The 27,873-nt window shown below is 49.9% G+C and overlaps 2 protein-coding genes across 4 annotated transcripts in view; both read left to right on the forward strand.

Moving 5' to 3' along the window:
* ACSF2 (acyl-CoA synthetase family member 2) overlaps positions 1-10,042 on the forward strand; it is a 36,114-nt gene extending 26,072 nt beyond the window's left edge. The window contains exons 11-16 of the mRNA XM_040081675.2: positions 7,357-7,464; positions 7,572-7,723; positions 8,173-8,314; positions 9,403-9,513; positions 9,668-9,736; positions 9,828-10,042. Of these exons, the coding sequence (XP_039937609.1) occupies positions 7,357-7,464; positions 7,572-7,723; positions 8,173-8,314; positions 9,403-9,513; positions 9,668-9,736; positions 9,828-9,878 (633 nt within the window). The 3' untranslated portion in view covers positions 9,879-10,042. The remainder of the gene's footprint in view (positions 1-7,356; positions 7,465-7,571; positions 7,724-8,172; positions 8,315-9,402; positions 9,514-9,667; positions 9,737-9,827) is intronic.
* Positions 10,043-12,804: 2,762 nt separating this feature from the next.
* On the forward strand, positions 12,805-27,617 carry RSAD1 (radical S-adenosyl methionine domain containing 1). Of its 3 annotated transcripts, XM_040081908.2 has the most exons (19): positions 15,953-16,045; positions 16,729-16,871; positions 17,777-17,924; positions 18,026-18,129; positions 18,612-18,786; positions 19,111-19,226; positions 19,892-20,042; positions 20,223-20,338; positions 21,026-21,126; positions 21,759-21,870; positions 22,211-22,397; positions 22,919-23,106; positions 23,646-23,792; positions 23,969-24,250; positions 25,042-25,163; positions 25,906-26,021; positions 26,476-26,597; positions 26,779-26,994; positions 27,469-27,617. In XM_040081908.2, exons 1-19 carry the CDS (start codon positions 16,000-16,002, stop codon positions 27,532-27,534), a joined length of 2,658 nt encoding a protein of 885 aa, XP_039937842.1. In that variant the 5' UTR covers positions 15,953-15,999; the 3' UTR covers positions 27,535-27,617. The 3 variants fall into 3 exon arrangements, with proteins under 3 accessions (XP_058278929.1, XP_039937842.1, XP_039937841.1); XM_040081907.2 differs by having other exon boundaries at positions 26,779-27,617; XM_058422946.1 differs by lacking the exons at positions 15,953-16,045; positions 18,612-18,786; positions 19,111-19,226; ... (11 more) ...; positions 26,779-26,994; positions 27,469-27,617 and adding exons at positions 12,805-12,969; positions 13,375-13,508; positions 13,588-13,792; ... (4 more) ...; positions 15,144-15,247; positions 15,321-15,471.
* Positions 27,618-27,873: the final 256 nt, after the last annotated feature.

Below are 27,873 nucleotides of genomic sequence, written 5' to 3' on the forward strand. Positions count from 1 at the left end.
TGCCCTGACATGGAGCTGCTCACCTCAGCACCAAGAACTCCCCTCTAGAGAGATGCTCTGGCATTGAGAGCTTCAGTCTCCTGCTGGAGGGACCTCATTGTTACTGCAGAATTTAAAACTCTTTGATCAAAACAATGGTATATTTTGGCTTATGTCTGGTTCAGTAGGCAGCACAATGGTCATGCACATGCTTTTCTCTCTGAAGAAGCTCTTTGAGTGCCTTGGTCAGGACCTTTGAGACAGACAGACAGACTGTGTTTTCCTTCTTTGCCTCTTCAGGTTGTTATGCCATGATTCTGAGAGTGCCTCTAAGTGTGCATTGCTCATAAAGCTCAGGCAGGGAGCTGGATGAATGATTGGAAAAGAGAAAAAAACCACCTTTAAAGCATCATCTTCTATCTACTAATTGATTTTATTTTCCTCTCTGAGCAAGTTCAACCACTTCAATTTTCACTGTAATCATTTGATGAACTGTTCCTGCAGTTATGTTATTCTGTGCAAGAGCAAGTGGTGGGTGATATCTAAAACCCTGCCTATTTCTGCTGGGCACTGAATCTGTGCTCCTTCCCTGAGAGTCTGATACTTGGATTTCCCATCCCCTTGCAAAAAAAAGTCGTCTAACAGTTTACTGCTTCTGCAGAGATTTCCGCCAGTCTGGGTCAGGTTGGAGCAAAAAACTGGGGAGGGCCTTGCAAACCCCATCCATAAATACATCCTTACCCATGTGTATTTCTGGAATGAGACCCTTTTCAAAGGTTAAACTGCTCAAACCTCAAACCTTCTCTTTCTTCATCTCAGGGTAAAATTCCTTTTTTCCACACTTTATGTTTGCTGTGTGAGACTGCAGATCTCGGGGGATAGGGACACTCTCTCCCTGTAAGGATGTATATGCTGTGGCTGTGGACAACAGTGAGACCTGTAGCTTCCTTGTGAAAATGCTGGGATGTAGCTACCATGATGCTGGTGTGAGGCTGGAAGCTGTCTCTGCTCCAGGACTCCTGCCAGTCCTGAGCCTGAAGTAGAGTTTAGGTGGATGCCGGGTTATTATTGGTGCCACAGTGGAGTGGCAAGAGGGAAAAGGTGCCTGCTCCTGAGCTCCATTTCTCCAGACACAAATGGTGAATAAAATGAAGTTCTTTCCCTTAGTATTTTTTGATTTCCATGCAGTCCCAGCATGGAAGCACATTCCTGGGGTGGGAGCTGTTTGGCATCTGCCGCAGCTGGCAGCTCTCCCCTGGCTTCTGGCTGTTTGTGTTTTGAGCTGCTCGGTGCATGGCTCTGCTCTTCCCACACCAGGTTTTGCAGCCCTCAACTGTCTAGCAAGTGTCCAGCCGTCTCCAAAAGCCTGCCTGGGTCCCACTTGTGGGTGGTTTGCTGTCTGCAGGTGACAATGGAGCAGTGTCGGTGTCCCTGTGCTGCGGTCACAGGAAGCTGGGTCCTGGCCATCTCCTACCTCACACATTCCCTAGGACCAGCACTGCAAGGACATTGCAGAAGAGGCAGGACTATCCCACCACCCTCTCTTTCGTAACTGATTAACAGTTCTGCAAACATTCCTGGTGATTTGCAGATGCTGGACTCCCCTCCTCTCCTTGGAGGCATTGTGGGCTAAGCAAATAAATAGTTTTTGAAGCAGTATAAATATAGATTTGGGGTGTATCTTTGATGCTGCGGGTCTGAACTGGATTGGTACAATGTTGGAGATGGTCTTTTCCACGTTTCATCTTTATTTTTGTAAGTATGAACAATTCTGGCATATCAAGACAGCTCCATAGTTAAAATAGTCCATTGCTCTTTTAAGTCTGATTCTGTAGCTTTTAGGGGCTCCAGATCTGGTTTCCTGTGACAGTGCAGACTTGCAATCACCTTCTTGGAGTGGCACCAGTGTAGCTGGCCTTGGGGTGCAGCCCTTGTCATTTTGGCTGAAGGTGAGGGCTCAGGCTGCTTCTGGGGGTGTCCTGGAGTGCCCCAGCTCTTGTGGAGCAGAGCCCCTGGTACTGGGTGCTGGGTTGGAAGGGGTAGGAGAAGGTATAAGTTCTGCAGTGTCCCATGGATTTGTCCCAAGGGCAGAGTACACTCCAGGCAGTGTTCAAGGAGCAGTGATGGGTGGGCAAAGGGGAGTCCCAGAGGTTTTCCTGGGTTCCCCCCTCTTCCAGGCAGCACGTGTCCTAGCTGTAGTAGCATCCAGAGCTCTGAGTTTAGACCTGAATTGCCATTTTTATTTTAAATTCTTGAAGGGTCCCCATCACTGCAGTGTGGGGGCTACTTGTTGAGCTGGAGGAGGTGATGGTGGATCCACCTTCTTCCTTCTGATGGTTTTCTTCCACTGTAGCATGGCCTCCACCCATTGATGTGTTGCCAGTTTGGCTCTCCACTGATGTCCACCCACCCTTCCCTTCTGCTGATTCCAGCAGTTGCTGGATGAGGCTTTTGGCCTCTCCTGTGAAGCTCACTCAGCCCGTACAGCCTCTCCCAGCCCTGCTGTGTCCACCCTGCGAGGCACCAGATGTTCCCTAGCATCCCACTGCTCTGGCCAGGGCTCTTGTTTGCAGAGCCTTCTTCCCTTGTGGAGCACCACTGATCCAGGCAAGACTTCTGAATTTCCCAAATGCTCTCCAGTCATTAGTCCCCTCTGTTCTCAAAATGGAAAATGGCCTCCCTGTGGTGACAACATCTCTGCTTGTCCTTGGCCTCTCCATCCCACCCCACCTTGTGTTTTGGGGAGGACCTGATGAGTAGGTCTTTTCTGTAGCTGTGGAAATGGGCTGTGAGAACATTTAAAATGCCTCATGGACGCAACAAGATTCTGGACTTCCAGCCATGTGTTTGGTGGGATCTGAGTTCTCCAAATCCATAGGGATATTACCTTTGCCCCTAGATTTTTGCTGTTCCCTTCTCCAATAGCTTTGAGCATCTGATTTTCCCCAAACCAGTGGTTTTCTACTTTCACACAACACTTTGAACATCTCCTCTCACTTTTTCCTTTTAATTTCACTTTTCCCAAATGCACCAGCATTTGGCACAGCAGAGACAGCATTCCCAATTGGCACCAGCACTAGGCACAGCAGAGACCTTTTATCACACTGTGGTTAAACCAGTAACTGCCCATATCTTCGCTGGTTGCCACTGGCAGCACTTCTGCACTGCTGGCAGGAAGGAGGAGACACTTCCAAGACTCAAGGCTTCTGCTTGGCCTGGAGAGAAGAGAGGCAGCTTTAACTCCAGACCATGGGGAGCAGCTTGTCCTTACTGGGCAATAACAGGAGATTCATTCCCAGTGCAGTCTCAGCCTGGGCACGCTGGGTTGTCCTTCTGGTCTCCTCCTGAGGCAAAGCCATTCTGTGCCACAGCACAAAGAAGGTACTTTGGGTACCTAATATTTTTGGGATCTGTTTTAAGCCCCATCCAAACTGTGACTGTTTGGCAGCTCTCTTGGTGGGGAGAGATGTCAACAGGGTGGCCACTCTTGGAGATTTGTCCTGCAAGACCTGTTTGTTCGTGTCTTGATGTTTTTGACACAAAGCTGGTACTGTTGCTGGGGTAGGAAATGAGATCTCAGTGTCACATAGGCTGGATGTGATCAGAAGCTGTTTTTTGCAGCAGCAAAGTTGACCCGAAGGTTCAGGAATATTCCAATACAATTTGGGAAAGTGGGATTTATCCAAAGCAAGGAGATGCATGTCGCCAGGGGACAGAAAAATTTAGGGTGATCTTGGCAGTGAGCAGCTGAGCGAGGGAAGGTTGATGTGTCAGTGGAGAATGATTTGGAGCTGGCTGTGATGGGAAGGGCTGGGGTTCACTCTGGTAGAGATAACCAAGACAGATGTACTCAGCATGGGTTTAGGGATAGTTAGATCCATCCAGCATGTTACACTGAGAGGGGTTCAAAGGGTTTGTTAGAGGTCCCTGAGCACATCTCTTGGGTTGCCAGTCTGCTTTCTGTTGTTCATTATGCACTCTTTGAAGTCTGAAAATCCCTATTATTTCACGGTCAATTTGCTTCTTTTTTTCCGAGGCCAATATTGTCTCCAGCAAAGCTCAATTTCTGTAGGCTTTAGTTTGGCAGTTCAAGCCCTGCCATCGTCATCCTCCAGCGTGGCACAACCAGAGGGTGGTGACGAGGAGTATGAAGATCCTCCTTCAGCAGTGCTTAGGTCCAGGTCAGGGTGTCCTCCAAGGAACTCATGCCCTCCTGCAGTCCTGACCTTCTGCTCCCGTCCCACTCAGTATAACCCACTTGGGGTACTGGTGGTACAAATCCCAGCCTTTTCATTACAGCTTTTCAGCAGCAGTTGAATGTGGAGGGCACTGGGTGTTTTTATTGCTGTTCAATGCAGAGCAAAACCAAGGAGCAGAGGGCTGATGTGGCTTGTTCCAAGTTATGCAGTAAATAAGCAGCACAGTTGGGAAAAACCCAGGGTCTTGAGAGTCCTCACTGTCCCCACCAGATCAGCCTGCCTCCCAAATGTTTACTAAAGAGACTGGAGTCTGATTGTTTTTACTTTATTTTTAATTTTTAGATGCTTCCCTCATCAGGCTGTTTTGCCTGTTCCACAGTGACCAGTATTTGAACAGCACTAGCAGGAAATGTTTGGGAAATGTGCTTTAAAAAACACAGTTCTGCTAAGATGTTCTTTTTATTCCTGGTTTATAGAGAGGCTTGGGATTCACAAAGAATGAATCTCTTGTTGGTAGGAGCAAGCTAGGCAGCAGTTTGTTTTGGAGCTGTCTTGTCATCACTGAAGGCAGGGCTGCTCTGGGTGTTGGGGGGTCACTTGTGGTCCTACAGTAAAAAAAGGCTTTGCAGTCAATTATATTTTGTATTCTTGTCGTTCCTTTCGAAGCCAAGGGTCCAAGCTGGAATCTTTGCCTCTGGAAAGCTCTGCTTTGACACCAGATACATCTCAAGTGGAAATTATGGAGCTGGTGGTGAAATTATTGGGTGAGGTTTTCTGGACTGAATTACACCAGATGACAAGGCTGAATGATGTTAAGTGTCCCTTTAGGTCATGAAGGGTAGGAATCTTCATGGATATCTCCAAATTTAAATTGGTATGTGGGGTTTCGTGGAAGTGTTGTTTCATCTGCTGCTGACAATGGAGATGTTGGATGATCCACATGTCAGGTAAGGGTTGGGAAGGACAGCAGTGCTGGCACAAGGGTTTGCTCCATCCCTTGCCTCCATCCCAGGAATACAACTGGGGAAAACTATCCTAAGAGAGAGATAACATCTTGGAAAGATCTGGAGCAACATCCTGGTATCTGACTACAGAGTGATGTGCTGTTGCAGGCAGAGGAAGGCAGCAATTGGGAAGCAGATGAAGGGCTAGAGGTTCAGACCTGTGCTGCCAGCTGGACCAGTTGGGAAGCCCATTCCTGAGGGTGAGGGTGTTTATGGGGACAAGCCACAGGCCAAGGCATCAATAGCTGGTGTTTGGGGTATAGGGCACAGTGCCAGGCATCTGGAGGAGCCTGGTGAGGCATGGCACCCACAGCATCATCCTGCCAGAGAGCTGCTTGCTCCTGCATCCAATTAAGCTGCTGGAGTGACCCAGAGAGGCAGCAAGGATTGACTCAGGGCTTGGGTGGGATCCAGCGACCAACACTGCAATTCATCTGGCACAGTAAAACAGAAAAACAAAGGCACTAGGATTTTTAGTAAGTGTTTAAGGTCTTGGATTTGGGACTGGTAGGTCATTTGATCTAGCCACAGGACTCATATTAGTGGGTGGGAGAGAAATCCAGTCTGAGCATGAGATGCTGTGGGTTTGCACCCGGCTGGGAAGTTGTCCTTGTGTCTGGGAGAAGCTTATTCACAGTTGCTCCTTGGGGGCTGCCAGGCTCCAGGCAGAGTAGTTTGCACCAGATGGTCCCTGCAGCATCCTGGAGAAGTTCTCCTCCAGATTCCTGGATAAAAGCAGGCTCAGCTTGGATTCACGCTGACCCTAGTGCAGTCAACAAGAGCATCAGCCGTTGTGACAGACTGTGCCCAACATGAGATCCTCCAGCAGCTCCAGGCAGTGAAAAGTGCCAAGTGCTCCAGTGTTATTACACAGTTGTACACTATATCAGTGGTGTGTTCAGCTCATTCAGGATATTTTCATCCTTGTTCAACATGCTTCATCATGGTCCTTTGCAAAGCCCCACATTAATTTGGGGCACAGTGCCTGAAGTTGGGTGAGCACCATGCCCAAGCAACGACCATTTAGACACACCTTGGCATTTACTCTGAAAGAACTGACCAGGTCTGGGTGCCAGGACAATTTGGTGGGTGAGAGTTGTTCATGTAGCAGTCTGGAGAACTGGAGGAGAAATGAGGAAATACTTCCCATATCAGCCCTTTCACAGCCATGCTCTCCCAGCAAAGCAGCCACAGGTGACATTACTGGGGTGATATTACTCTGAGTGAGTCAGAGACACCAGGGCAGTGCTCCAGCAGCTCCCACTGCTGAAATGCAGCTCCCAGGAGCTGGAGATGTAGCGGCAATCCCAGTGATGGTGCTGTTGGTGCAACTCAGAGCTGCCCAGGGCACCTCCTGTGCAGCTCCTGCCACCTCAGCCTGCCCACTGATCTGGGCATAAAGCACTGGAATTTTCCTCTGAGGAGAAGTGACCTTCAGCTGAGGTGGCTCAGAGCCTGCCAACAGGATTAGCTGTGAGGGAGGTTTAGCAGCAAGAAGCTTTTGTCCTGCTGTGAGGCTTTGGGTCTGTAAGGGCAGCTGTGCCAAGTGTTGAGCAGCCTCGTGATGCCCTTACATGGGTTACAGGGGCTGATGTCTGCACAAAAGGATCTGCAGCAAGCAGCCATGCTGCAGGACACTGTCTCCCACAGAAATCTGCTGCTGTCTCCAGGGTTTTTCCAAAGTGATGCCCTATGTTCCCTGAGTTGTTAATGATGCAAGGTGAGCTCAGCACCTTGGTTGCAAGGGCATCCAGACAAAGTCAGTTTCTGGCAGAGATGGTGTGGAGTCAACAGGACAGGGCTTGGAGAAGCAAGGGTTGAAAAAGAGGATGGCAAACCCTGGAGTCCTCCAAGGAAAGCAGTTAGGATATCAAAATGATGACACCCCAAGTGTTGTGTGTGATGGGGTCTGGAGCACTGTGAGGGAGGTGAAGAAGGCCGTGGCAGGCAGGTGCAGTGATGCTGTAGCTCCTGTTTCTCCAAGACCTGGCAGGAGTGTCTGGAGGGCCCCATCCACAGCCAGCAGAGCTGGGCATCCTGTGATTTGAGTGGCTTGGGAGCACCTCCTCCCACCCCACTGTCCCCTGCAGTCACGACGAGCTTTGTCCTTCCTGTTCCTGAAGCTGTGCGGTTCCCTTTCTTCTTGAGACATATTTCCTCTCCTGTGTTTGCAGGTTGCCTATGGGACCACAGAAAACAGCCCTGTTACCTTCATGGGGTTCCCCAATGACAGCATTGACCGGAAAACTGAGACAGTGGGATACATCTTTCCCCACACAGAGGTGACCATAACCTTTCCCACGTGCTCCAGGTGCTCTGCCAGCAGCAGACCTCGCTCTATCCTCCCTGTCTGGTGCTGGTGTCTAATTAAGCCCTTCTTCTCTTCCAGGCAAAAATTGAGGATCCAGAAACAGGGCAGTCTGTGCCTCTGAACACTGCTGGGGAGATTCAGATCCGTGGCTACTGTGTCATGCTGGGTTACTGGAATGACCCTGCCAAGACAAGTGAAGTGATCACTGCTGAGAGGTGGTACAGGACAGGGTGAGTCTGAGAACAGCCCCACTTCTCCCAGATGGTCCCACAGGGTGACAGTGGATGGGGATGCATGGGTGCATATAGGAGTGCTTGGCTGGGATTTCCAAAGTAGAGAAAACTGTCCCAGTTCATCTCTCTGATCTGTCTGTGACACTTCAGAGCTGCTTTTAGCCCAGAGCCCTTGGTGCTGAGTGTCCCTGGAGAGGGGGATTGTCCCTGGCCACTTGTGGATGGAGGGATTGTGGGTGTACAGGGCAGGGGCAGGAATTGCCTCCCCCCTAAGCCCTGGTGCTTGTGTAGATGCTGCCAATTTCTGTAACAGGAGCTCTTTGGTCTCTTCCATGTGTTCAGGTGGCATCTCAGCCATTATCTTCTGATACCACCCTATCTGGGTGAAAGCATCAGCCATTCTTCCACCCAGCTGGGACAGGACTAGAAGGGTGTTGTCATTGCAGGGACCTCGGGAGCCTGGATGAGCATGGCTACTGCAAAATTATAGGGCGTTGCAAGGACATGATTATTCGAGGAGGAGAGAACATCTATCCAGCAGAACTTGAGCAGTTCCTCCACACCCATCCCAAGGTTGAGGAGGTCCAGGTGAGTGGGAGGAGGTGGGGTGAGTGAGCAGCTGTTTTTGGGAATCCTGTACATAAAGGGGATTGCTGCTTGGTTGCTTCTGGGATTGCTGCTTGGTACTTGGTTGTCTTTCTCTGTTTTCAGCATCAAATTCCATCTAATATTGGTTAGCAAGGAGGAGGGAGAGGCTTATGGAATGGAAGGGGCAGGCCGAGCTCCTAGCATGTGGTGTATGGGTTGGGGCAATCCCCCTGTGTTTTAGCTGCACATCTGCAAAGTGCCTGTCATTCTTCAGTTTTAAACTGCCTGTCCACTTGCACAGCTCCCTCTGAAATTCTTACTCGGAAAGCAGCCTGGAAGGACAGTTTTCATGCTAATTGCTCAACTCTGACATCCAGAAAGACTTTTCCAACAAGTCCCTGGAGATGAGGAGTGAGACTTTGTTTCACTGCTTCACAAGATTGCAAAGATTTCCAGGACTGAGCAGCTGCTCCCTGTCTGCTGGGATTGTTCTCCTCTGGGTTTTGTGCCAGACAAATGTCCCCATAAATAACCTGGTTATTTAGTCAGAGTTCTTCCTGTGCCAGGCAAGCATCTCTCCTTGGAACAGTCCCAGTGCAGATGGGTTGCAAACCACCCCTGTTTATGTGGTTTCTAGGGTTTTATGTCACTGCTCTGGACTCAGAAGAATCAACGTGTCTCTAGCAGTTTGAGATACTGGTTCAAAGCAGGGAATGACAGTAGGATCCTTGTGGAATAGTGGGAGCAAAATCTGGAGAGAGCTTAGGCTTGGGAAGCCCATTTCCTAGTGCCACAGGCAGTGGCCCACTAAGATCTGTGATTATAAGTGTTTCAAATAATTCAACCTCATCCCTCCCCTACCATTCCATCTGGAGATCCTAAAGCACTCGTAGCAGTCTACCAAATCCTCTTTTTATTTGTGAAACCTCTTGCCCCATTTTTTTGGAAGCAGAGGGAGGACAGGCCCATGTTGCATCCACAGTGCTCCAGCACCCTGGAGTCAGGGAACACGGCATGGGCCAGCACACAGACCCCGTGGAAGGCTAGGGACATCCCCAAGGGTCACACTGTCCATCTGTTCCAACCAGGTGGTTGGTGTGAAGGATTCGAGGATGGGAGAAGAGATCTGTGCCTGCATCCGACTGCGGACTGGGGAGGACTGCACTGAGGAAGAGATTAAAGCCTTCTGCAAGGGGAAGGTGGGTTCCTCAGTTTCTTTCCAGACCAATACACCCAGTGACTGCTGGGGACTCGGGGATGAAAGCCCATGGATTTAGAGCACTGGGGAACCCAACCCTGACAGTGCCAGGCTATTGCTTTCTGGCTGTGTAGCCCTTGTTTTTCTCTTCCCAGATCTCACATTTCAAGATCCCACATTATGTTGTGTTTGTGAGCCAGTATCCACTCACTGTCTCAGGAAAGGTAAGAGGGGGCTGGGGCAGGGCAGGAATCCTAGCATTCTGTCCCAGCTCCTCTCTGAGTCTCTATTCCTCCTCTCTGCCCTCTATTCCAGATTCAGAAATACAAGTTGAGGGAGCAGATGGAGAAGCACCTGCAGCTCTGAGATTGGAAAGGCAGAGCAAGAACCAGGATAAGTCAACCCCATTTCAGTCAGCTCTGAGTCTGCTTTTCACCTGTGCCTTGGGCTAAGCTGTGGAGACTTTCCCTCCCTGACATCAGGCTGATGGGCACTTTCAGTCAATAAAACAGAGCACCTTTTTTTTCCCAGCTGGGCTTGTTTCTTTGCCAACAGAAATACTGTGGTGTGAGGAATGGATGCTTATTTCTGGAATTCTGTCCACTTACTGAAAGGCCTTATGAAGGTTTAAAAATTTTGTGTGCCTCTAAGCAGTTTGGCTGCAGCCATTTCACAGGAGTTGAACCAGACTACAAAGTACCCACCAGATGTTGGTAGGTATTTTACTGATACTCTTAAGTCCAAATGCCCTGGGCTGGCTTCCCAGGGTAGGTGATGCTTTTTCTCCTTGGATGTTGTGAGATCCTGGGTCATTTAAGAGAGACTGAACTTCAAATGAGGGGCAGGGGGTTCAGAGAATGAGACTTTGCATTGGGGCTCCCTAAAACTGGCTGGAAAAGCTCACTCTGTTCCCACGCTTCCCCCAGGTGTTTCCAAAGAAAAAAAATAAAAGACCAAAACCCAAAAAACAAAACAAAACAAAAACAAAACAAAAGAAAAAACCCACAACAAAAAAAACCCCCACCAAACCAAAACCAAAAACCTTTCTTCATGGTAGGCATGGCTTTGTTTATTTTGTTGTTTTGGACAAGACAGACAGTAAGGTTGTTGACGAAATACCAAAATTCCTGTCCCATTGGCAGTGTGAAGCAGAGCGTACTGGGACAGCATTTTACAGGAGTTATTTGGTACCTCCCAACTGATGCATAAAGTTTTAGCTTTCATATTTTTTCAGATTCTGTGCTGCCTAGGTGTGTAGCTCTGAGCTTCATATTAAGTGTCAGCTAGTCCTCTTTATAGGGTAGGTAAGACAAAACAATCTCTTTCCAACTTGAGACCAAGGACAACCATTACAAGCTTCAGGCCCAAAAGGTATAAACAAAAGAGAACTGAAGAGAGCAAACAAGGAGGATGGAACTTCATAACTTGAAGCTATAATAGGACAATTAACCCCAATATGCAAATGGACCAAACTTATAAAAGTGTGAAACCTGTTGACCATCTGTCCATTTTGGGTCCATCTTGGGTGTAGCCCTGGCCAGGCTCTTGTACTGCCCAAGGTGTATCCTTTAAGGCCTTTTAATAAATACTGACTTTATTCATGTAGCTCTGTCTAGTTTCTGTTCCAGGTCAGCCTTCTCAAGGCATCACAACAATGAAACAGTCCTGTGAGAAGAGGGACAGCAGAGCTCCTCTTTGCCAGCAGAAGTGTCCCACCCTAGCTGAAAGCAGATGATGCTGCCAACTCTTGCTGACCTCCCTCTCTCTCCCTCCTGCTTCCTTTCTGAGCAGAGCTAAGGCTGGGCCCCCTCCATGCTGCGGCTTCCTCCAGTGGGTAGAGGGCAGTGGTGCAGCAGGGAAAGAGGAGAAGCATCAGCCAGGTCTCAGTCCATCTCGCAGCTTGACTGTGGGCTCTACCCGTGGAAGCAGACAGCAGGGTCAGGTCCTCTGTTGATGTCTGCACTCTGAAAGAAAAAACAGATGGTTTGCCAGACTCCTTCTGTACAGTGTCTTTCCAGCAAGTTCCTTTCCTGTTCCCACACTGCTCGTGGGGCTGAAATGTGATCTTATTTCACTCAGGCTAGCCTTCCTTCCTGAGGGAAGAACTCTTACCTGTATCAGCAACTGTAGCCAGGGACCTTGGGGACACAGAGGGCCTCTGTGACTGATGTCTAGGGAAGGACTGTTGGCCTTCTTTTGCTTCCCACAGCACTAACCCAGGTGCAGGACAGACCCGCAGTAAGTGGAGCTTCTCGTCCCCTCCCTGATGAGTACCTCCACCCTTGGCATAACCCCTGCTCTGCCCATGGGTGCCCCATCTATTCACCGTAGATGGGAGGCAGTGGATAAGAAATGAAGGTGAGACCAGCCCCTGGCTGGTGAGGACAGATACGCTGCTGAGAAAACCATTGAGTCTTGGTCACAGTCATCACGGGGGGAACAGTCCCTGCCACCCCACTCCTGCTCCTGCAGTGGGGAAGTACCATCTTATGGGTCTGAGCCCTGGCAGAGTCTGGTCCCAGGGAAACTTTCCCTAACATCCCATGCCTTCCTCATAGCATATTCAGCCCTCGCCAAGCCAGGACACCTCCCGCGGTGCCCCATGTCCCTTCCCAACCCCTGGGATGATGCATCCCCGGCTGTAAATACTCACGGAAAAGGAAAAACTGGCCCTTATGGCTGGTAGTGCTGCCTCAGAGTGTGCAGTGTTGCAAGCTCGCTCCATGGCTTCTGCCGTGCCGTTCCCACTCTTAACAGTTCTCGCTGCCTGCTCGGAGACTCCCCGGAGTGGGAAGGTTACATCAGGGGTGAGTTACGCCCAAACTATGCGTTTTTGGGAACGGGAATCTGCAGTCACAGCATTTGTCATAGGCATTTCAGAGCTCCTCGTGACTACTGATAGATATAACTAATAACATCGGGTTCGTCGGATGCGCGTTTGCACAACCCTGCGTGGGGACAGGTCACCTTCCTCCGCCGAAACGCTGGAAAACCCTTCCCGGCCCCAAGGAGCAGCAGAGGAAGGATGCGGGGACAGGTCCCAAACTTCGTTCGGACCATGCGTCTGGGGAGGACACTGGGGGACGACACTGGCCCTGGCATACCCGGCACCGGGAGAGGACAATTATTCCTGTATTCCCGGCTCCGGGGTAGGACACGGACCCTCCGTCATTCACAGCGAGCATCCGCCGCACAGCCCCGTCGGGAGCGAAGGATTTCGCCCCCAATCCCGCCCCCGGAGCCTGCGCCCCGCCCCGGTCCCGCGCATGCCGGGCGCGGCCCCGCGGATCCCATGGCGGCGGCGCGGGAGTGGCCGCGGAAGCTGGTGGCTGTCGCTGCGGCGCTGCCCGGCGGGGGCGGCCTGGGACGAGCACCGGGACCGGGTCCTGCCGTGGAACCGGCCCCGGAGCCGCTCCCAGAAACGGCCGCCCCCGCCACAGCCGCGCTCTACGTGCACGTGAGCGGGGACACGGGGGGGACCCTGGGGCTTGTGTATGTGCTGGGGTGCACGGGAAGTCACGGGTTTGCACACGTGGGGACACACGTGTGTCCTTGGGCTTCTACACTCTGAGGGCCACGGGGACGGCGCAGGTGGGAGGTGAATGTGGCTCCTTGGGGCTCGCACACACGTGGGACCCCGGCGTTTGCAGACGCTGAGGAGAGCCCGGCCTCTTACATGTCATGGGGCTAGCCAGAGCTGAGGGGTCCCTGAGCCGTGCACACGATGGGTCACACCTGTGGGTCGTGTGCCGTGTGGGGCAGGTGGGGGGCACTGGGTTCCATGCAGTGGGCGGGAGCTGTTCCCCCTCAAAATGGAGTGGCTAGGGGTGAGGGCATGGCCGACCCCCACACGTGCCCGCAGTGGCCCTACTGCCGCAAGCGCTGCTCCTACTGCAACTTCAACACGTACGTGGTGCCGGCGGTGGACGAGGCGGCCCTGCGCGCCTGCCTGGTGCGAGAGGCACAGACCTTGCTCCGCCTCAGCCAGGTGCACAGGTGGGTGTACAGGGTGGGCTCATGGGGAGTGCTGGGCCCTTCCGTGCCCAGCTGCAACTTCCCACCCTCTGCCCTACAGCGTCACCTCCGTCTTCTTCGGCGGAGGCACCCCCAGCCTGGCCAGCCCTGGCACTGTTGCAGCAGTGTTGGAGGCTGTGGCCGGGGCTGCCCACCTTCCTGCTGGCGCTGAAGTCACGCTGGAGGCCAACCCCAGCTCCACCAGCACATCGCGCCTTGCCGGCTTCAGGGCAGCCGGGGTCAACCGCCTCTCCGTCGGCGTCCAGGTGAGAGGGGCTCTCCCCGCCGCAGCCCCCGCAACCCCCGTGACCCCATTGTCACTATGCTCCCTCTGCAGTCGCTGGATGACGCCGAGCTGAGGATGCTGGGCCGGGAGCACACAGCGACAGAGGCCCGGAAGGCTGTGGAAGCAGCGCGGGGGCTCTTCCCTGGCCGAACCTCCATCGACCTCCTGTTTGGGCTGCCAAAACAGAGCCGGGATGCATGGGCCCAGCGGCTGGAGGCAGCCCTGAGGCTCTGCGATGACCACATCTCCCTGTACCAGCTGACGCTGGAGCGGGGCACAGCACTGGCAGCACAGGTCCGTGGGGGAGCCCTGCCTGCACCCTCCCAGGATCTGCTGGCTGACATGTACCAGACTGCCCGAACTGTGCTGGTGGGTGCTGGCTTCCGCCACTATGAGGTCTCCAATTTTGCACGGAAGGTGGGATGCCCCCCATGCTGGTCCCCCCCACGTCATGCTGGTCCCCCAGCAGGCTTAACTCCTACCCTCACCCCAGGGCTCTCCCCTAGGGCGCCCTCAGCACCCACAACCTCTCATACTGGCGGGCTGACCAGTACATCGGTGTGGGGCCAGGTAAGGGGGTGATGAGGGGCCATTGGGGAGGAGTGTGTGGCCATGTACCCTGTGAACTCCGTTGTCCCTGTCCCTGGCTACTGCAGGGGCACATGGGCGCTTCATGCTGCGCTGTGAGGGTGGCTGCAGCCGGGAAGCCCGTGTCCAGACCCTGGAGCCTGTTGCCTGGATGCGGGAGGTGCAGAGCCAGGGACACGGCACCAGGACTCGGGCAGTGCTGAGCCTGCTGGAGCAGTGAGTATACTGGGGTCCCTCCCCATGCCCCCTCCCTGTCTGCGCTGCCCCACAGCTGTCCACGTCCCCACAGGCTGGAGGAGCTGCTCACCCTGGGACTGCGCACGGATGAAGGCATTACACATGAGGTGAGGAGCCACATGTGGGGACACCCCACACTGACGCAATGCTTACAATAGAATGGTTTGGATTGGGTGGCCTTAAAGCCCATCTCATTCCACCTCCTGCCGTGAGCAGGGACACCTTCCACTGGACCACGTTGCTCTAAGCCCTGTCTAACCTGGCTTTGAACGTTTTCAGGGACGGGACATCCATAACTTCTCTGGGCAATCTGTGTCAGGGCCTCCCACCCTCACAGGAGAATTTCTTCCCAGTATCTAATCCAAATCTGCCTTTTCCATCCATTCCTCCGTTTTCCTTCTCCATTCCCTTCTCCAAAGCCGCTCTTCAGCTCTCCTGCAGCCCCTTTGGGTACTGGGATGCTGATGCCCCATCACTAACATCCTTCTCTCGCCCTGGGCACACAGCGCTGGGGGCGCTTCTCTCCCCAGCTCAGCCTGCAAGCCGTGTTCGGGGAGCCGGGGGAGGCTCGGGCACTGCAGCAGGAGGGCTGGCTTGTCCTGGACAGCGGGTGAGCCCCGGGGAGCTGTGGGCAGGGCCGGGGGTCTCCCCGGGGCACCGGGGCTCACCACCACCTTTCTCAGTGGTCTGCGGTGCACCTGGGCCGGTCTGGCCGTGCTGGACTCGCTGCTGCCCGACCTGCTCTGTCAGCTGCAGCGGGTGCTGCGCGCTGCTCGGCGCCCACCGAGGGGGACACCGGCGGAGGAACGAGCCGATGGCCGGGACGCGAGGGCTGTAAGCGGCCACAATGAATAATAAACTACAAGAGCAGTGTGCTGGCTGAGGGCTGTTGGGGTAGGGGCGCTGGCCGGGGGGAGGTGTTACTGCAGGGTGAGCCCCTGTATCGCGGCGCCCCGGTGTTTCTAGTCGCCTAGTGCCTAGTGCCCCGTGTCCCTGGTGTCCGGGTATCCCGGAGTCCCGACGCCCCAATATCCCGCTGCATCCGGCTATCCCCCGGTGCCACGTGATGCCCTCCATCCGGTGTGCCGGCACCCTGGTGTTCCGTGCCGCCGGTGTCTCGTGGCCCGGCGCCCCGCTATGTTCCGACTGCCCGCTGCCCACGGCCGCGTCGCAGCCGCATGGTGCATGCGTGCCGGCAGGCTGCGCATGCGCACGGCGCGCTCTGCCCGGGGGAGCGGTTCCGCGGTGCCCCCAGCAGGGGGCGGTGTCCCGCGGAGCCCGGAGGCCGCTGGGTGGCCGCGCGCCCTATCGCGAGCTGTCGCGACCCGCGGCCTGTCCGGACGCGGTGCCGCGGGCCGGGACATGGCGTCGCGAGGGGGGAGTCGGTCTCGGAGCCGGGCTCCCCCTGGTACGGGCCGGAGCAGGGCGCGGCAGGGCATCGGGCTGGGCCGGGCCTGCGGCCGTGGCGGGGCCTGGCCGCGGTTGAAGCGGCCGGTGCCAACCCCTTCCCTAGCCAGTCCTGTCGTTAGTGTCATAATCTTTTTTAAAGGAGCAGGTTGCAGCTGGAGGGGCGTGCAGGTTAAGGGAGAACAGTCCCTGGTGGGATCCCCTGAGCTTGGCCTGGCCCGCAGGTGGCCCCTGGAGCTGCCCTGCGCCCGGCTTTTCCCTGGTTTGGTATTTCAGAGCTATTCTGCCACTGAAGAGCTTCTGAAATCCAGTGCTTTGTTATCCGAGTCGTGCTGGCTGAGCGCAGGGAATCTGTGTGCTTGCACTTGCAGCTGGAGCTGGAAACTGCCTAGGAATGTGGTGTTCCACCTGCAGGGATCTGTATTTATTTGCATTTATTTTACCCGTTGTGTCTCATCTAGAATAAAGTATGAGACAATTTACTCCTGCTTGACCGACTTAGGTCTTTGCAGCTTCTCAGAGGTTGATTTTTTCAATTGCAAGAGATGCTGAATTTAATTGTTCTGTGCAACCTTAAAGAGAAATAATCCCAAAACATAGTTTAGCTGGAAATCATTAACCTGCCTGAGAGGAATATGGTGCTTCCCTAAGAGACTGAAGAAGTGTCTTCAATTGTTTTTTTAGGCAAGAAGGAAAAGAGTTTTGAGCAGCCCTGTTCAACAATTGCAGAAGAGCACGAGTCTGAGCCTGAGCCCAAGCCTGTTCCGTATGTTCTGCAAGGAGAGGACATCCAGGCACTTGAAATTAAGGTGGAGGACCTGGAGAAAGTATGTATGAGTATTTTTACTGCTAGAAACAGCTGCTTTAACTGACATACTCCTTGTGTGTTTAACAGACGGTGCTGCCCATTTACTTAAGCCAAAACTCACTGCTGCAGCTGAGTTCTCATGCTATTTTGTCTGTCAGGCCTTTTCTCATGATAAAATGTCAGCTCATCAGGTTCAGTTGCTAAAAGTAAAGGGTTATCAGTGCCTATACAGTCCTTCCAAATGGAAGGATAAATAATCTGCCTCTTGAAAATTACATCTTCATCTTTCTGATCTAATAAGACATCTAAGTTGTTTAGTAGCTGTCACGGCTTTCCTTCTAAAACTCAGGTCACAGTGTGTGAGTAAAAGCATTTGAGTGACACAGCAGCAGAAACCTCTTGGGAAAGTGATTTAAAACTCTCCTTTCGTGCCTTTGTTATAAACCAAGTGGTGGAGTAAGACAGTAACTGAGTTGGTATCTGCACAGCTGTGTAAGGTGTCTTGTAGGGGAAGCATCATAGAAGATTTGGCTTGGAAAGGACCTTAAAACTCCTCTATTTCCACTCTGCCATGGGCAGGGACACCTTCCGCTATTCCAGGTTGTTTGAATCCCAGGAAAGCATGGCCTTGGACAATTCCAGGGATGGGGCAGCCACAGCTTCTCTGGACACCTTTTGCCAGGGCCTCACCACCCTCACACAGGAATTTTTCCTAGTATGCAATCTAAACCTACTCTTCTACTTTGAATGCATTCCTTCCTTGTCCTGTCATTAAACGTCCATGTGAAAGGCCCTATCCAGGACTCTCAGGACTCTTACAGGAACTGTACTGATATGACTACTGTGCATATCCTAACAGGATCAGATAAAATAAAGGTGAGTCAGTGTGTACCTAACTGCACTGTGACTGTTTATTTCCTGAAGCTTCATGCTCCACGCCTTCCCCATGATGCTGGGAGAATTCCAATTCAGAAGAATTACCTTGTCCGAAAATACCGACCCAAGGAGGTGACACATCTCGTAGCACATCCTGTTCCCCACAAGGCACCCAGGGGACCACTGACTTTTTCTGGTAGGGTTCAACTTCACATCTTACCTCTGGGTTTTGATTTTGCTAAGCCAAACTTTAGTGACCTGGATCTGGGGTTGGGTATTTTTATATGTATGATGTAGGACCAAGACAGTTTGATGATGGCTGTGAAGAGATCCTCCCTCATCACATTTTGGGAAGTCTCCAGGAGTTAAGGATGGAAGCCTTGGCCAGAAGAAACACTCAGGTTGGTTTGTAGAGTTAGGAAAATGCTGCTGCATGGCACTTTTCCAGAGGTAGAGTGTGGTGCCTACAGTACCTTTCGATGCTTTCCAGCACCTATCAGGAGCAGGGCAAGCCTGAGGTGTGGTTTCCCAGCCTCGTCACACTCTGGGGGAGGGTTTGCCTTTGGAGAAACCGCACCAGCAGGTTTTGGAGTCCTGTGTGCAGGACCAGGTCATGGAGGGAACAATTACACAGGTTTCCTCTTCTCTGTGTTCCCTGTTGATGGTGTCAAAGAGGAACTGGTGTTGCAGCAATGCCATTGCTGGAGTCTCATTACTCAGATAAATACTTCCATTGTATCTGAGTATGTCCCTACTGCCCTGGTTTCCTTCCTCTCAGATTGCTAATGTAACAGTGCTGTCAATCTGAAGAATTGTTCTCCCCTCTCCTACTCCTGTTTTGGTGTGCATAGAGAGGTTCATTTAATGTTTAATTTCTCATCAGCTAGCAGATGCTATTAAGGTTCCTCATCCTGATGTTACTGCAGCAGCTGTAAAAGAGGAACATGGAGAAGAGAAGAAAGAAAAGGCACATTGGGCCCAACTAGCTGAGCACAAAGCTTTCCAGAACTGGAGGCATCATATGGCAATGAGGAAAAAGCAGGAGAAACACCTAGGAGGTGAGAAAAGCTAAAGAGGTCTCATTCTGTGAAATTCTTTGTGCAGGTGGAAGAGTTTGATGTCCCTGCACCAAACTGCAATGGTCATTGCCCATCAGTGTTAATGCTATTGCCATTGCAGTCTAATTCCATGTTCTCAGACCTCCCACACTGCTCATGTTGATGGCTCTGGATGTGGTGGGAAGGTGAGCTGGTGGCTCTAGCTGGGGAGAGGACAGTGGATTTGGCAGGGAACAGTGTAAGTGGGTTACAGGTGAACAATAACAGTGGCAAAGGGTGTGCCCAGAAGTGCAGCACCGATGATGTGATGTTTTTTATTTATAGAAATTCTTCACAAGCCGGAGAATGAATTGCTGATGAACGTGTCGGATGATTACAGGCAAATCCAGGAAGAACGTGACCTCATTGACCGGAGTCTCCCTGCCCTATTTCCTGGAAAGGTGAGAGCCCCACTTCCTGTGTGTCCTGAATGTGCTGCTCTTTTGAAACAGCACAGACACTGTTCTGAAGTGCTGTCAGGAGATGTTTATCAAAGCCACTCTGAATCCTTTAGCTTGGTGTCTGAGCAGAGCTTTCAGGGACGTGAAAAATAAAAACCTGAATTGTGTTATCCATACCAGTCAGGGGAAAGTGGTCATGAGCGAGTGACATTTCTTGATTTTCACCAAAGACTGTTGTGCCCTGGGAAGTAGCATGGGAACTTGTCACAATTGCTGTTCTAGGGACAGAAAAATCTGATAGCTTCAGGCTTGGATTTTAGTGATTGCCGTGGAGAAAAGGGCATGGGTAAGGCAGAAGGGTCATGGGAATACATGTTAAAATCCTTTTTTCACATTTATAGCACTATCAAAGAATTTGCATTTGTGTGAGGCTTTATTTTAATATCATTCCACTTTCATGTGCACTAAGATAGAAGAAAGTTCTTTGGTCTTTGTAAACAGCCTGATAGAAATTTTGGCTTGCTCTGCAGAAAGGGATAATTCATAGACTTTTAAAATCCTCATACAGTCAGCGTTAGACCTTTTCTTTTTAGCTTCAAGTGCCTGTGAAAATAGCAGGTAGCTGCACAACTCTGTGTCAGTGGGAGCCTTGTTTCCCACCCTAGGGATACCGAGTGGGAAGTGAGTTCTGGAGACTTCCGGAGCAAATTGGGGATGAACTCACCGGGCTGACTCTGACCCTGACCCGGACAGAATGTGGGCACCCAGAGCCACTCACTCATGTGGGAAAACCCCGAACTGTCCAGAGGGAAACAGGTAAGGGAACACTGCAGAGAGGTGATTCCGAAGAAATGGGGCACAAGTGTGGAAGGAGAAGTTCCTTCCCTGATGAGCCTCCTCTTTAAAACACTACAAGGCCAAAATTTGGCAGGGAATGGAATTTGATTAGGCATGTGGGTGTATAGAGAGTGATCTCTTCTATGGGTATTTCCACAGGTCTGAAGCCTCCAAAGAAGATTCCTTGCCACCTAAACTGGGATAAGAGTCTTTTCCTGAAACATCGACGGCAGGAGCTAAAATCTCTCCTAGAGGAACTGGGCTTTTTTAAACCGGTAAGACCAGAGGGACAAGCACATTCTTTGTTTCTCTTGTCAGGTGCTGTAGAGTAAAAAAGTTGCCAACAGTTGGATCTGAAAGAAGCCTTAGGAAATTAAAACTTGGTCCCACAGTGCTCTTCTTGAAAGTTTCCACATTTCCAAAGGGCCACACCTATGAAGGAGTTGTCTGTCCTCCTGAAGTGTTCCATGGAGTGGTCTAGGAGTCTCAGAGTAGAACCCCAAACCAGCAGGATGCAGCTGCTAGGACCTAGGCAAAGAAAAACCTGCTAAGTACTGGTGTAGGCCTTTGATTTAGTGCCATGGGGCAGAGGCAAGAGATCTTTACCCATGTGGAAGACACATTCTGAAATAGTCTCCTGAAGGCAGTTGGTCCCTCCTCCTACAAATAAAACAAACCTCACTTTTTTGTCTTTGAAACCTGTCTCTGAGGGTGAGAGATGTGTGAAGGACACTTTGTTCTTGCATCATTGCTAGTGGGGAATGCAGTCATCTAGGATTCTTGGGAATCTCAGAATTGGTTCTTACTTGTGTCCTTTGAGTATTCTTCGGATGCCTCTAAAAACCATTGCAGGAGCAAGATATTGCAACTCTACTGACTGAGTTGATGCATTTGTCTGGTGTTTTAATGTCCTGTCTATGTAAAAGAGCGACTGGGAGTTGGTAATTTCTGTGTATGTCCAGGATCTGGAAGGACTGGAGGTGATTGGGAAAGGGCAGCCTTTCACATCTGTCTCAGCTGAGGCTTTTCGACATACCACCATTTCTGAAGAGATTGAGACCCTGTAAGTTTTACTTTGTGGCATACTTTGTGGCAAAAGAAAGAATTTTGGGTCTGCACCACCAGTCTGTGAGGATATCCTTGGCTGTTCTTATCCAGAATGGAAACAAGTCTCCACTGGGACACAATAAAGGCATATTCTGCTATTATAATTACCAGATTTAGGAGCCTTTTTGCCTTGGAGCCTTATGTCTAAGGAGCAAGAATCAGAGAAAAGTTTTGTTGAAACTTTTCCTCCAGTCTTCACTCTGTGTGGCTTCAGAGCTAACATGAGGCAGGGTGGGATTCTGCTCTCAGTTATCTCCATTTGATTGTCTTTTTCTGGCCTTCCATCATTATTTTCCTGGTCTTCCCTGTCCTGTCCATCTGTAAGAGTCACAACCTGTCGGTCCTTTCTCACTCATGTACTTCAGGCAGGTCTCATTCTTTAATATTCTAGCTGTCCTGTCCTCCTTGCCAGTGACATGTGGCTAGATGGGTTCACCACATCTGCAGGGCTCTGTCCCTAAAGAGATTACTCTGTGAGAAAATATTAAATGGGATTATTTATTACAGGGTCTTGTAAATCACCCAGAGAGGTTCTCCCCTCTTCTGGAAGTTCCACTCCATGAAAATGCTGGCTTTTGTTTTCTTTAGCAGTGACCCCTTTGGTGACTCCTTCGTTGCGGTTCCAGAAGCTGAAAAGGTTCCATCTTTAGTTTTCTGTGGCCAGCCTGCTCGTTGGATCAAGGGCATCACTGCATGCAGGGTAATTGTGAAACTTTAATTGTTTAGTCAAGCTAAGCCTATTTGAGTTCCCAAGTCACAGTTGTACAATAAGTGCCACTCCAAGGCCACAGAATGGGGGCCTTATTCTGAACATAATAGAGTATCCCTTGTGTTTACTCCAGAGAGATGTAGGAACAGAAGAGCTCTAGTTGTGATGTGAGGTTCAGATTCCCAGGCTTTCTCTGTATAATGGCCACTTCTTTGGACCTGCTTTACAAGTTCTCCTACCAAGGCTCAACCCCTTATTTGGGCTATGACTTCATTCAGGATAAATCCTGACAGAGTAGAAATTGTTATCTTTTTCCTCTTCCTTGTTGAAGGAGATTGGCATTGCTGCCCGGCTCACCTTTGAGGCTCTGGCTAGTGAGAAGGCTGAAAGCTTCCTGACAGTGACTAATGATGGCAGAGCTGCCATTTGGTACAACTGGATGAGACTTCCCCAGCAGATCCCTTCCAGAGGAACCAAGGGGAGGAAGATGCCCTGTTTTTACTTTGATACCAGACCAGGTATGAGACCTGCTGGTATCCAAAACCTTTGTACCTCAAGCAGAGAGCAGGCATTTGGGAGTTACCTGGGATGTGGAGTCTGACTAATGGCAGAGCAGTGCTGGGTGATTTCTCCTGAGGAAGCCACCCTGGGTGTCAGAGCTGACTCACCCCAAAAGAGCTGTGCAAGGCAGATCCCTCTCCTGGAACTTAAAGGAAAGGAGGTTGCTTCTGCTCTGAGGTGAAAGAGGTGAAATGTTGAGAAGTGAATCATTTTCTGATGGCAAACAGGGCATAGTCTTCTGGAGAGAAAACTGAGCTTGCTGTAGAGGGAGAATGCAGTGGGAATTACACCAGTTCAGGAACATAGGGGCTGAGAGTAAATCTGGAAGGAGAGCAATAGCTGGATGAAGTGTTATAACCAGCTGAACTATGGGGAAAGAGTCTTGTAGAGCGATAAGGACGTTTGGGGTGGTGTTGGAAAAGGATCAGGTTAACCAGGTGGCTTCTTGCAGACCAATGTATTTTCTCTCTTATTTCAGGTGTAATTTTGCCTGGAGAAACTCGGAGGTTTTCCTTTATTTTTAAGTCAGAGAGAGCAGGCATTTTTAGTGAGTCCTGGGAATTTAGGACACATCCTCTGTTATTAGGAGGAGCTCTGCTTCAAGTGACCCTTTGGGGAATTGCTGTGTATGAGGATAAATTGGCTGACTTCAGAGAGAAACTGGAGGTAACTAAGCATGTAGCTGGGTAACTGAGCTTTGAACTTTATATGCAAATAGGGTGGAAGTGGACAACATGGTATTTTTATTGTTGTGGAATTACTGCTGAGAGTGAGATTTACAGAATGCACATACTTGAGCAGGTTTGCTAAACAACATGAGGAACTCTGCAGTCTTTTGTAATGTTGTTACTAAAGACATGACTGTGTCTTCTAAAGTGTTCACACTCGTCCTTTATTGATTGAAATTTCTGTTGGTAATTAATTTCATTAGTTACTCAGTGGGAAGGGGATTGACTGCTGTACACTATGATAGCTGTTAAGTTATAAATTGAAAATTACACTATGCTTTGAAAAGTATAGTTTTGGGGGAGGATTTGTAGAGTTTATTTGAAAAGCTGTTGGAAGTATTGCTCTGCTCAGCAGGTTCTGCAGTTGTTCGTGTCCTTGTAACTCTATATAATGAATAGTGTGGTTACAGGTGGGACTGAATTTGGCTATTTGCATATGGAATGGGACTCACACATGTTCTTGTTGTGGTGCCTTAGAGTGAGCTGGCTGCTCGAGAAGGTGCTGCTATAGTGAAAGACAGCCTGAATGAACTTCTTAACCAAATTCGGACACCCGAGCGCACCCCATCTCCTGTGGATGCCTGTGTCACAGAGGAGGAGCTGTTCCGCAGGAAAAATCCTGAGGTGATGTTTACTATTGGATGGACTGCACAACTGAAATAATTGGGGAGGGCAGACCCATGAGGCTGCTGCATTGCTGGTATTCTGGAGCTGGCAGAGTCTCCCATGGAGGCTTTAAGAGTTGGGTTTGAAGAGGGAAGGTGCAGCCTTCATGTTTAACTTTTCCCCCATTATCACAGTTGCATTATCAGCATCAAGTGGTAAAGCAGCTGCATAAACTATGGAGACAACACCTGACTGTGCCTTCAGTCTTGGAAGAGGGAGTGCCCATGGACCAGAGGAGCACTGCAGAGAACATGGAGTACCGGGAGAGTGCCTCAGAGCCTCCCTCTGCCCAGGGCAGCACCACCGAGCTCCCACGTCGGAAGCGTACATTAGAGGAGTCTTCAAGGGAAAAGAGCATTGAGGAGGAAGAAGCAGGTCCTTCAGGATGGAACCTTTCACTTGAGGACTTTAAACAGGTGGTCACCTCTGTTCCCACAAGCTGATGGTGTGTTAATTCCCCAACAAGCAGCCCAGGCTGCCCCAGTGTGAGCCCACCTAAGGGGCTGCTGCCAGTATGCTGGGAGCTTGAGAGATTTACTGTGTGTATTGGCTCTGCTGAACACACCCTCAGGGCTCTTGGAAAGAGATTCCCAAGAGAGACTTTGTGGGCTGTTGTGTGAAGAAGAAAAGAGAACCACACAATATAATAGATATTTTAAGCTCTTCCCCCATTAGCTTTCCGTCATCCCAGGACTGAATGTGGGGAGCAGGCTGGACTTGCAGCATCCTGTGGCTCCCCCAAGGGCTCTTCTCCTTGGAGAGTTCTTCCTATTCATCAGAGTACTGAGGGGGCACTCATAACAGGCTATGGATAAAGTACAGACCTCCCTAGATTAAAGCAAGAATGCTTTGGATTCGGTCAATGCTTTTTCTGTTGTGCTGTCTTGGAAATCTCCCTTTGTTTTTATAACTGAGCTTTACTAGGGAGCCTTCTAGCTTGCTAGAATCCTTGTTTCCCAGCACACCTGAAGTTGCAAAGGGGCTTAATATCAGTCTGATGGGAGAATCTGGGATTGTTCTGTAGATCTTGGGTACCTTGGCCATATCCCAGCTGTGTAGGATGTCCCATTTGGGTGTGTAAGTGCCCAGTGCAGCCTATTTTCAGACTGGTGTCCAGGGAGAGAGCTGTGGGTTGCTCCACTGAGCTCAGGCACTGGAAATAAAGACTTAGAAGTGCTCCACAGCCCCTTTGTATTTTCTCTCACAGGCTATAATGTCAATCCCTGGGAAGGAGCAGCGAGAAGAAGCACTGACCCAGCTCAATAAGGCAGCTCTGGAGCTGTGTGTTGAACAGAGGCCAACTCAGTCAGACCCTCTGTATCCACTCTGGTGGGTTACCTTTGTAAGGAAAAGCTTGTGAAAACATTGTGTGATCAACAGCCTCAGCAAGCTCTGTTCTAAGTGTTGTGATTCAGAGTGTACATAATTATACGAGGTCTAGAAGTCATCTTTACACTGTTTTTTTTATAGCTTAATTGTAGCAGCTGTCTAGGACCCAAATGCCATTTTTTTTTTTTTTTTTTTTTTCCTGGAGATGAGTTTAGAATATTAAATGCATGTAATTTTGGAGAGTGTACAAGATTATTTCTGGCAAGATTATTCCAGTCTGTATTTATGAAACCTTTGGGTATTTTCTGTATCCTTTTACTCAGATAACTGTCTCCTCCCTCATACAGTCTCTCTGTTCTTTGCTCAGGCATTCAGACTGTAAACATATTAACAGCTTTGAGTTACTTCTAAATTAGAAGGATGCAGGTTCCTCTTGGGAAACACAGAGCAGGTTGATTTACCAACGTGTGTCATGTTGAAGAGCAGACCTAGTTTTCACAGTAATATTTATGGGTTCCTGGGAGCCAGTTGATTTGCAAACCATTGAGACCTTGGAGGGATCTAACATGAGGAAAGCAATTCAGCATCCCCCTGCAGAGATATTTAGACAGTGGGTGCTGTTTTGTTGGTTTAGTTGCACAGGGCAGCTGTTAGCTATAAGGTGCCTTCACTTCTGGGCACAGGGTCAAACAAGGTGGCAGTTGCTGCGCTGTCTCCTTTCTGATCCTTATCATTTTCTCAGCCTCCAGCTGTGGCGTGGAGCAATTGATGACCTGGTGAGTCACTCTCTGAGGCTGAGATCCCTGCTTAGTTTGATTAAGAAGGACACCTATGTGGAAGCTGTTCTAGAAGAAACAGGTAAATGGTGGTTTTAGCACAGCAGCTGCTTTCTGTGGGCTGTTGGAAATACAAAAAACATGATGAATATGAGCTGAAATGTCAATTTCAACATGTCTCCCTGAGGAAAAAGCATCAGGAAAAAACTGGCAGATTGTGTGACAGTCACAATACTAATTGCGATCTGTGGTTTGGCATCAGTAAAAAAACACCCCCACAAAAAAAAAGCCTTTTAATTCAGCTAGGTCTAGCCATGGTTTTCACACAGACTGACCCAGCAAACACTGCCTCAATGAGACCTCTTCATTCCTTATTTAAACAAAGAACTCTTCAAGTTCAGTGCAGTATCTCTCAGATGAATAAAAAGAGTAAAATATACTGCAAAAGTCACACATTCCCACTGTGCTGCTGCAGTGGGCTGGACTTTCTGGATGTGTGGATGCTTTTGGTTAATTAAAAATCCTTTCTTTTGTAGAGGAAGTAAAGCAAGGAGAAGCAAAAAAAAGAGGAAAAGAAGACAAAATAGCTACTAAAAAGGAAGAGAAAAAAGATAAAGAAGGCAAAAAAAGTAGAGGGATATCAGGGAAGGAGAACGTGGTAGGTGTTGGTGAACCCTCAGTGCTGGGGACAGTGTGATTCATCCTGAGGTTGTGTATCCTGAGTTTGAGCTGATTTCCAACACGGTGAAAGAGGTGGTGCTGCTTGGAGATGCATCTTGAAGCAGTATGAGCAGTGTCCTGACCTATGTCCCCTTTTTCCTTGGTCTGTCCCTGATTAGGATCATTCAGGCAGCAGAAAGCTGAAAGCAGAAGTTGAGAAGCAAGTACCTTCCATTTCAGTGCAGGACGTGAAAGGAAGAGCAGAGTCTGTCAGAGGAAGAGATGAGAAGCAGAAGGTGAAAGAGGAAGCTGCAACTACAGATGGGGTAGAACCTGCTCAGGGGCAGGTTGACTCTCCTTCACTTGAAACATCCCGGGAAAAGCTCTACACTGAAGTGAGTCTAACCAAGCTTGTATCATTATCTCGGTTTTGTTCTTTTCTTGTAAGGCACACTGAGGCTCAGGGGGAGAGGCAAGCATTTTGTTAAACTCAGAAAACTGGCAGGCATAAGTCCCTTGTGCTGCAGCAAGGTAAGTGTGAAATCCAAATTAATTTGTTTCAGCCTGGAATCTGTTACCAGAAATCCAGCCATCACACAGCCACATGCGGGACTTATATCTGGGATGTCTTTAGCATTGCTTGCAGACTCTGGAGGGATCAGCTGAATTAATTGTACCTCAGATAATGTTAAACACACTTCATAGCCAGGGAAGTTATTACTAGAGCTCTGTTAGCAGCAGGCTGCCGCTTCTGTGTGGTTGTCTTTGTGCCCATATGAAAATGTACCTCAGAAACCATCTCTGTCAGTCTCAGCCTCAGGATTTCTTCACGTGTTTTCACTGCAACTGTCTTCTCTGAATTTCTGTAGGTTTACAGGCTGCTGGATTCAATGGTGAGTGAAATGGTGTCTTTATTTGAGGATCTAAAGGAGTAACATGCTCTGAAGTGGAAGTGAAACCCTTTGTATGTAGAAATAGACTAGTTTTTTAAAAAATAAAATAAATAACCATATTTATACAGATGGAGAGAGATTCTTATTTCTGAAGTGATTCAGTGATTACAAATACTGGACTGTCTCTTTTCTGACACACTGTGATGTGAGACTATTGCTAGATCATCTGTTACTGCTACAGATGATGGTTGCCACGAAGAGACAAGGCAAGAACATCACCACCTCAGAAAATGTTAAGACTGGAAAATACTGGTATTTCTGCTAAAGGAGAATTTAAAAGTGCCAGTTAACATGAGGTATGTTCTTTGTGTCTTGATTGTG

The sequence above is a fragment of the Hirundo rustica genome, chromosome 18, assembly GCF_015227805.2.
Source record: "Hirundo rustica isolate bHirRus1 chromosome 18, bHirRus1.pri.v3, whole genome shotgun sequence".
Classification (NCBI taxonomy): domain Eukaryota; kingdom Metazoa; phylum Chordata; class Aves; order Passeriformes; family Hirundinidae; genus Hirundo; species Hirundo rustica.